At 67.2% G+C, this 8801-nt stretch overlaps 1 protein-coding gene across 2 annotated transcripts; it reads left to right on the top strand.

The window, feature by feature from the left end:
- The first annotated feature begins 1410 nt into the window (after positions 1–1410).
- PREB (prolactin regulatory element binding) lies at positions 1411–8785 on the top strand. Of its 2 annotated transcripts, XM_073335422.1 has the most exons (9): positions 1411–1630; positions 3061–3262; positions 3701–3918; positions 6011–6091; positions 6397–6521; positions 7135–7308; positions 7424–7496; positions 7764–7923; positions 8189–8785. In XM_073335422.1, the coding sequence occupies exons 1-9, from the start codon at positions 1499–1501 to the stop codon at positions 8281–8283; spliced, it is 1260 nt and encodes a 419-aa protein (XP_073191523.1). In that variant the 5' UTR covers positions 1411–1498; the 3' UTR covers positions 8284–8785. The 2 variants fall into 2 exon arrangements, with proteins under 2 accessions (XP_073191523.1, XP_073191524.1); XM_073335423.1 differs by lacking the exon at positions 7135–7308.
- Positions 8786–8801: the final 16 nt, after the last annotated feature.

An 8801-nucleotide genomic window follows, 5' to 3' on the forward strand; every position in this document is an offset into this window, starting at 1 on the left:
CCTCTGTGCCCCTTCCTCGTCTCCTGCGCTCCCCGGAGCTTGCTCTCCTGGGGGGCCTGGCTCCCCCCAGCACAGAGCCGGGGAAAACCAACCCCGGGAGCATGACAGAGAGTGGTGAACCCCCCACCCCAGCACAGCCCCAGGGGAGGGGTCTGGAGCCGCCAGCCCTTGAGAGGAGGCGGAGCTGGGTGGCCAAGGGCGCGAGGCCGTGATGGAGCCAAGCGCCCCAGAGCGCCGTGTGGTCCAGGGCGGCCGGAGGTCAAGGAGAAGGAGGAGGAGGGAGCAGCTGGAGGAGGGGGCTGCTGTGCGCCAACAGATGAGTCCAGGGCGCAAGGGAGCAGGGGGAGGGCAGAGTCCTGGACCCTTGGCTGCGGCTGGGAAGAGCCCAGCTGGGGCTGTAAGCAGGGCCCCGAGGAGGCAGAGTTGGGGGATGGGGAAGCAGCTGACAATGCCAGGGATGGGGGCGCTGGATCGAAGGCGCCGGCCCCACAGCCAGGCGTCTCCTGGGGCTCCGAGAGCTGGGCTGGGACCGGTGGCAGCTCCCAGCACTTCGCACCCAGGTCTGCCAGGGGCCAGGGCAAGCGCCCCCTGCAGGCGGCTCTGGGATCCTGCCCGTGTGCGTCACTGCGGGGGTACGGCCTTCCGGGGCGACGGCAGGGGGCCGAGGGGATGTCCTGTGAGGAGGGGGGCTGGCAGGGGGCCCCATAGTGGTCTCTGGGAGATGGCTGGGGACAGGGTACAGGGAGGGATGGGGATCGGGGCTATGGGAGGCTGTTTGGGGCCAGGGGAGCTAGCTGGGGGCGCGGCATACGGAGGGGATGGGGGGATATGGGGTCCCTGGGGGTGGGGCAGGTTGTAGGGAGGATGGGGATGGGGAGGCTATGGGGTCCCTGTGGGTGGGGCATAGGGAGGGGGTGGGGGGCTAGGGGGGCCCCTGGGGGCGGGCCTGGGAGGGGGCCTGTGGGGGCCCCTGGGGGCGGGGCCTAGGGAGGGGGCTGGGGGCCTGTGGGGGCCCCTGGGGGCGGGGCCTAGGGAGGGGGCGGGGGATATGAGGCCCCTGGGGGCGGGGCGTAGGAAGGGGACGGGGGGATATGGGGTCCCTGGGGGTGGGGCAGGTTGTAGGGAGGATGGGGATGGGGAGGCTATGGGGTCCCTGTGGGTGGGGCGTAGGGAGGGGGCGGGGGGACTGTGGGGCCCCTGGGGGCGGGGCCTGGGAGGGGGCGGGGTGGGCAGCCCGCGCAGTTCGGTCTCTGCGGGACGCGGCCCCTTTAAGGTCCCGCCGGCCCCGGGGGCTCGAGGCGCCCCGCACAAAGATGGCGCCGGCGCAGCGGCGTGCGTCGGGCGTCACGTGATCCCGGATCTTCCTCGGCGGTCGGCGCCGCCTCGTGCTGACGTGTACGGGCTGCTGTGCGCAGGCGCGGCGAGGACGGCCGGGCGTGCGCGCGCGTGCGCAGTGGACGTCGGGCGGCCCGGGACCCCCAGCCGCAGCGCAGCCGCCATGGGGCCCCGCCGGCCGCCCGAGCTCTACCGGGCCCCGTTCCCGCTCTACGCGCTGCAGATCCACCCGCGCGGGCTGGCCCTGGCGGCGGGCGGCGGCGGCGCGGCCCGGACCGGCGTCAGGAACGGCCTGGTGGGGGCGGGGCCGGGGGGCGGGAGTGGGGGGCACCGGCAGGGGGGCAGGGGCCGGGGGGCGGGAGTGGGGGGCACCGGCAGGGGGGCAGGGGCTGGGGGTCGGGAGTGGGGGGCACCGGCGGGGCTGTGGGGTTGGGGCTGCTGGGGGTCGGGAGTGGGGGGCACCGGTGGGGCTGTGGGGTTGGGGCGGGGCAGGGGGTCAGGAGTGGGGGGCACCGGCAGGGCTGTGGGGTTGGGGCTGTGGGGGGCGGGGCTGGGGGTTGGGAATGGGGGGCATCGGCAGGGCTGTGGGGTCGGGGCTGCGGGGGGTGGGGCAGGGGGGCTGGGGGTCGGGAGTGAGGGGCATCGGCAGGGCTGTGGGGTCGGGGCTGCGGGGGGTGGGGCAGGGGGGCTGGGGGTCGGGAGTGGGGGGCACCGGCAGGGCTGTGGGGTTGGGGCTGCGGGGGGTGGGGCTGCGGGTCGGGAGTGGGGGGCACCGGCAGGGCTGTGGGGTTGGGGCTGCGGGGGGCGGGGCTGGGGGTCGGGAGTGGGGGGCACCGGCAGGGCTGTGGGGTTGGGGCTGCGGGGGGTGGGGCTGCGGGTCAGGAGTGGGGGGCACTGGCAGGGCTGCGGGGGGCGGGGCAGGGGCTGGGGGTCGGGAGTGAGGGGCACCAGCAGGGCTGTGGGGTTGGGGCTGTGGGGGGTGGGGCTGGGGGTCGGGAGTGGGGGGCACCGGCAGGGCTGTGGGGTTGGGGCTGCGGGGGGTGGGGCTGCGGGTCGGGAGTGGGGGGCACCGGCAGGGCTGCGGGGGGCGGGGCAGGGGGGCGGGGCTGGGGGTCGGGAGTGAGGGGCACCGGCAGGGCTGTGGGGTTGGGGCTGCGGGGGGCGGGGCTGGGGGTCAGGAGTGGGGGGCACCGGCAGGGCTGTGGGGTCGGGGCTGGGGGGGGTGGGGCTGGGGGTCGGGAGTGGGGGGCACCGGCAGGGCTGCGGGGTTGGGGCTGGGGGGGTGGGGCTGGGGGTCGGGAGTGGGGGGCACCGGCACGGCTGCGGGGGGCGGGGCAGGAGGGCAGGGGCTGGGGGGCGGGAGTGGGGGGCACTGCAGAGCTGTGTGGATCATGCTCTTTCAGCACCTTCTGGGCTGTTGCTGGTTTTGTGCCAGGGCTCCGGGGCCTGGCTCCTGCAGCTTGGGGGGCAGGCAGCGGGCCTGTGTGGAGCCTTTCTCCCCCCCCCCCCCCATGCAGCTGCCTTGGTGGGAGCCTGTGCCGGGTGCTGCTGGGGTGCGACGGCTCGGCTGGAGAGCGCCACTTCTGGGGCTGCCTGAAGCCTGCTTGGGATCTGCGCGGTGGGCCCAGCCCTGGGTGTCCTCCGGGCTCCCCTGCCCCATATCCCTCCCGTCTGGGGCTGTAACTGATCGCCCTGTGCCCTGGTGTCTCCCTCTGCTCCCTGCAGCATTTCCTCCAGCTGGAGCAGATTGGGGGCCAGCTCAGCGCCTCGCTGCTGCACTCCCATGACACGGAGACCCGGGCCACCATGAGCATGGCGCTGGCTGGCGACGTCATCGCGGCAGGGCAGGATGCCAGCTGCCACATCCTCCGCTTCCGCCTGCAGAGGCCCGACGAGAAAAGCGGTGGCAGTCCCCCCAGCAAGGCTGGTGAGATGCACAGCCCCCGCTGCCAGCACGGGAAGGGGCGGCCTGGGCAGGTGTTTGCAGCTCCTAGCCAGGGCTGGCTTCCCAGCTGTACCAAAGTAACAGCTACTCTGTCCCGGCCTCGCCCAGCAGGGGGCGCTGTGGGGAGCGGGGCAGGAGCAGGCAGTGTGGGAGCGCCTGGCTACTCTGTCCCGGCCTCGCCCAGCAGGGGGCGCTGTGGGGAGCGGGGCAGGAGCAGGCAGTGTGGGAGCGCCTGGCTACTCTGTCCCGGCCTCGCCCAGCAGGGGGCGCTGTGGGGAGCGGGGCAGGAGCAGGCAGTGTGGGAGCGCCTGGCTACTCTGTCCCGGCCTCGCCCAGCAGGGAGCGCTGTGGGGAGAGGCTGGTGGGCAGGGGTCTGAGGTGCCCAGCTGGTGCAGGCAGTCATTGCTCTGTCTGTCCCAGGCGGTGCGGAGAAGGGCCCTCGGAAGCGAAAGGCCTCCAACCGCTCTGAGAAGGGCGAGGGCGACACGAGGAGCGAGACGGGCGAGGTGGCTGTGGAGACGCTGTGCAACGTGCAGACCGACTTCAGCCCCGAGGCGCTGCAGAAGGCCGTGCGTGTCAGCGCGGACCATTCGCTGCTGGTCACGGGCGGCGCCGACGGCTTCCTCCGAGTCTGGGAGGTAGGAGCTGGCCTGGCACAGCCTGGGCCGCTCAGCTGGCCCGGGCAGGAGTGGAGCCCGCTGCCCTGTGGGAAGTGATGTCAGGTGGGGGTCCCTGGCTGGCTTTGTGCAGCCGCAGATCCTTCAGGTCTCCCACTGGATGGGCGGGGGCCGATCAGTGCTTAGATGGGCCTGTAACGCTTCCTGTTGCTGTCTATTAATTGCATTGGGTGACCCCAGGCTCTTATGTTGTGAGAAGGGGTAAATCACACTTCCTTATTTACGTTCTCCACACCAGTCATGATTTTATAGACCTCTGTCATATCCCCCCTTAGTCACCTCTTTTCCAAGCTGAAAAGTCCCTGTTTTATTAATCTCTCCTCATACAGCAGCCGTTCCAGACCCCTAACCATTTTTGTTGCCCTTTTCTGAACCTTTTCCAATAACAATGTATCTTTTTTTAAGATGGGGTGACCACATCTGCACACAGTATTCCAGATGTGGGTGTACCAGGGATTTATACAAAGGCAATATGATATTTTTTTTCCTCATTATCTATCCTTTTCTTAATGATTCCCAACGTTCTGTTTGCTTCTTTGACTGCCACTGCACATTGAGTGGATGATTTCAGAGAACTATTCACGATGACCCCAAGATCTTTCTGGAGTGGTAACAGCTAATTTAGACCCCATCATTTTACATGTGTATTTGGGATTATGTTTCCCACTGTGCATTACTTTGCATTGATCAACATTGAATTTCATCTGCCATTTTGTTGGCCGGTCACCCAGTTTTGTGAGTCCCTTTGTAGCTCTTCACAGTCTGCATGGGATTTAACTATCTTGAGTAGTTTTGTATTATCTGCAAATTTTGCTACCTCACTGTTTACCCCTTTTTCCAGCTCATTTATGAACACGGTGAATAGTACTGGTCCCAATACAGACCGCTGGGGGACACCACTATTTACCTTTCTCCAGTCTGAAAACTGACCATTTATTCCTACCCTTTGTTTCCTATCTTTTAACCAGTTACCAGTCCATGAGAGGACCTTCCCTCTTATCCCATGACTGCTTACTTTGCTTAAGGGCCTTTGGTGAGGGTCAAAGGCGTAAGGGTCAAAGGCTTTCTGGAAATCTAAGTACACTATATCCACTGGATCCCCCTTTGGCCACATGCTTGTTGACCCCCTCCAAGAATTCTAGAAGATTAGTGAGGCGTGATTTCCCTTTACAAAAGTCATGCTGACTCTTCTCCAGCATATTGTATTCATCTGTGTGTCGAATAATTCTTTTCTTTACTACAGTTTCAACCAGTTTGCCTGGTACTGTAGTCAGGGTCACCGGCGTGTAACTGCCAGATTCGCCTCTGGAGCCTTTTTAAAATATCATTGTCACATTAGCTCCCCTCTGGTCGTCTGGTGCAGAGGCTGATTAAAGTAATAGCAGCTCTGCAGTTTCACATTTGAGTTCTTTCAGAACTCTTCGGGCCTGCCACCTGGTCCGGGGACATACTGCTGAATAACTTATCGATTTGTGCCAGACCCTCCTCTAATGACCCCTCAGTCTGGGACAGTTCCTCAGATTTTTCACCTAAAAAGAATGGCTAAGGTGTGGGAATCTCCCTGTGCACAAAGAATTCATTGAGCTTATGTGCAACGGCCTTGTCTTTCTTGAGTGCAGCCTTAGCACCTCCAGTGTCCAGTGGCCCCACTGACTGTTTGGCAGGGTTCCTGCTTCTGATGTACTTAGAAAAAACCTTGCTGATAGTTTTTGTCTTTTGCTAGTTGCTCTTCAAATTTTTTTTTTTGGCCTGCTCTCAGTTCCCCAGCGGGTGAGGGGCTGGGGGGGTGCTGAGCCCGGCTCTCTCTCAGTTCCCCAGTAGGTAGGGGGCTTGGGAGGGCACTGAGGGGTTGCTGAGCCCGGCTCTCTCTCAGTTCCCTAGGGGGTGGGGGGCTGGGGGGGGCGCTGGGGTGGTGCTGAGGCTGGCTCTCTCTCAGTTCCCCAGTAGGTAGGGGGCTTGGGGGGGCACTGAGGGGTCGCTGAGCCTGGCTCTGTCTCAGTTCCCCAGGGGGTGGGGGGCTGCTGGGGTGGTGCTGAGCCTGGCTCTCTCTCAGTTCCCCAGCATGAAGAAGGTGTGGGAGTTCAAAGCACATGATGGGGAGATTGAGGACATTGCGCTGGGTCCCGATAACAAGGTGAGCAGCCGAGCTGACCCTGGAGCCCTGGGTGAGCCCCTCCTGCCCCTCGGTGCACTCGTGGCCTGCCCCTCACACGCCAGGGTCCCATGGGCAGGGAAGGGGGACTCAAACCCTGCCCTGGGCCCTTTCCCCCCGGGGGCTCAGGATGCTGGTGCTGGCCCGGGGAGATGGCACATGGGGAGCGGCCGTGGTGCCTTAGACAGGAGAGGGGGAGTCGCAGCCTGGTGCAGGCCAGACGGACTGGGGAAACTGAGGCTGCTGGGTCTCCATGGCTCCTGACTCTCACAGCGGTGTCCTGGCAGGTGGTGACGGCGGGCCGGGATTTCCAGTGCTGTGTGTGGCAGAGGGACCAGCTGGTGCTGCGGCTGCGCTGGGATGAGAACATGCCGGGCGTCCCTGACAAGACCTACCGCTACCAGGCCTGCAGGTAGGGCCCTGCCCAGGCCCAGAGCGAGGCCTGGCCACATTCACTTATCCCTGGGGACAGGCCGCTGAGCTGGGCCCCTGGGCCTGGGTGCTTGGCTGGTCTCACAGGTGGGGTTCAGGGCACGGGCTGGGACCCTGGGGCTGGCCTGACGGGGCTCCTGGTGAGGGTTGGGCTCAGTGGTGCTGGGGGGGGCGGGCGGGGAAGAAGGACCCTAGGCTGGTCTGATGGGCTCTCGGTGGGGATGGGGGCTGGGTGCAGGGGGGGCCTGGGGCTAGGCTCGGCTCAGGGTTGCTGGTGGGGGCGGGGGCGGGGTCTGGATTGCTGGGGAGGCCCTGGGCTTGGCTGACGGGCCCCCAGTGGGGGCGGGGGCTGGGCACAGGGGCTGGGCACAGGGGTGCTGGGAGGCCCTGGGCTTGGCTGACGGGCCCCCAGTGGGGGCGGGGGCTGGGCACAGGGGTGCTGGGAGGCCCTGGGCTTGGCTGACGGGCCCCCAGTGGGGGCGGGGGCTGGGCACAGGGGTGCTGGGGGGCCCTGGGCTGATGGGCCCCCGGTGGGGGCTGGGCACGGGGGTGCTGGGGGGCCCTGGGCTGGGCTGACGGGCTCCCGGCGGCAGGTTTGGGGCGGTGCAGGACCAGGCAGAGGAGCTGCGACTCTACACGGTGCAGGTGCCCCACAAGCGTGAGCGCCGCCCCCCACCCTGCTACCTCACCAAGTGGGACGGCAAAAGCTTCCTGCCGCTGCTCACCCAGCCCTGCGGGGGCGAGGTCATCTCCTGCCTCTCCATCAGGTACGGGGGGGGGGGAGGGCGGGGGCGTTGGCCCGGTTCTCGGGCAGGCTGGGCTGGGGGGGCACTGTGCTGTCCATCTGTCTGACCAGCTCTTTGGTGCCATCTGTCCCACCAGTGACTCGGGCACGTTTCTGGGGCTGGGCACCGTGACAGGCTCGGTTGCCATTCACGTCTCCTTCTCGCTGCAGGTAACTGGCTGCCCGGGCGCCTGGAGGGGGCGGGGCTCCCTGGGGGCTGTGCTGCGGGAGGCGCTGTCTGGTGGGGGTTGGGGGGGGAATCCCCAGGGCCCCAGTGGGGGTTGGGCATTGGCCTGGCTCCGGCCACCCCCATTGCCTCCTGAGCTCCTGCCTCGGGCTGGGCAAGGCTGAAGCAGCTGCTGCCCCACCCCAGAGGCAGCTGCATCCTGGGCAGGGCGCACGGATGCTGCTCGGCGTGTGACCCTGCCCTCCCCGCAGAGGCTGTACTATGTGAAGGAGGCGCATGGCATCGTGGTGACGGCTGTGGCCTTCCTGCCCGAGAGCCGGCGGGGCCGGGAGCTGTTGGTGGAGAACGAGGCCGCCCTGCTCAGCGTCGCTGTGGACAGCCGCTGCAAGCTGCACCTGCTGCCCCCCAGGCGTATGTGCCCCGGGCCTGTGGGGGGAGGGGTCCTGTGGGGGTCGTGCGCCCCGCCCCGGCACAGACTTGTTCCCTGCTCTGGCTAGATCCTAGCGGAGCCCCCTGACATCGCGCCCCCTGCTTGATCTGGGGCCCTACTGTGGGTTGAGGCCCCCTTCCCTGCCCAGGCTCAGGGGGTCCCTCTTCCTTGGCCCCTCCCCCCCTTTTTGGCTCTTCCCCCCAGGTGGCTGGTCCCCCCCCTGAGCCGTGTCCTTCTCTCCCACAGGCAGCTTCCCCGTGTGGCTGCTGCTGCTGCTCTGTGCTGGCCTGGTGGTGGCCACCATCCTGCTGCTGCAGCTGGCCTTCCCCGGCTTCCTGTAGCCGTGAGGAGCCCCGCAGGCGGGGGGCTGGGCTCCGGCCTGGCCCTGGGGACAGCAACAGACTCCCCTGCCTGGGGCACGCCGGGACATCGCCCCAGGGCTGCGGGATCCTCGCCTGCCTGGTCCTGCCCGGCTCCCCCCCAGGACAATGTGAAGCAGCTCGGAGACCTGCAGCCCCTTGGCCCCACGCCGGGTGCTCCTGCTCAGAGCCTGGCCCTGCCCTGCCCACCCCCGCTGGAGCCAGGGGGCACAGGCCACTGGTGAGCTGCCCGTGGCGGGACGTGTGCTCCCGGCATCTCCCTGGGCTGAGCTCTCGGTGACGGTGAGATGTTCTGGCTGGGCCCGGCTGGCTCAGCTGTGGCACGGGGCTGAGAGCTGGCTCTGGGGGGGTGGGCAGAGCCCAGCTTGTGCCAGTCGGCCCCATGACGCCCATCCAGCTGTGTGCCAGCAGGGCCAACCCGCGCTCCTGCAGCTTGCTGGCTGCCATTAAAACTGGAGTCTGACCTGTCGCTCCGCTGC

This window comes from Lepidochelys kempii, chromosome 3 (assembly GCF_965140265.1).
Source record: "Lepidochelys kempii isolate rLepKem1 chromosome 3, rLepKem1.hap2, whole genome shotgun sequence".
Taxonomy (NCBI): Eukaryota; Metazoa; Chordata; order Testudines; family Cheloniidae; genus Lepidochelys; species Lepidochelys kempii.

Excerpts from the sequence above, each read along its gene's own strand:
- PREB (XM_073335422.1), top strand. The coding sequence starts at position 1,499 with ATGGGGCCCCGCCGGCCGCCCGAGCTCTACCGGGCCCCGTTCCCGCTC. Across the intron at positions 6,092-6,396 it reads CGCTGGGTCCCGATAACAAG|GTGGTGACGGCGGGCCGGGA; the intron begins GTGAGCAGCCGA and ends GTGTCCTGGCAG. Across the intron at positions 7,497-7,763 it reads ACGTCTCCTTCTCGCTGCAG|AGGCTGTACTATGTGAAGGA; the intron begins GTAACTGGCTGC and ends CCCTCCCCGCAG.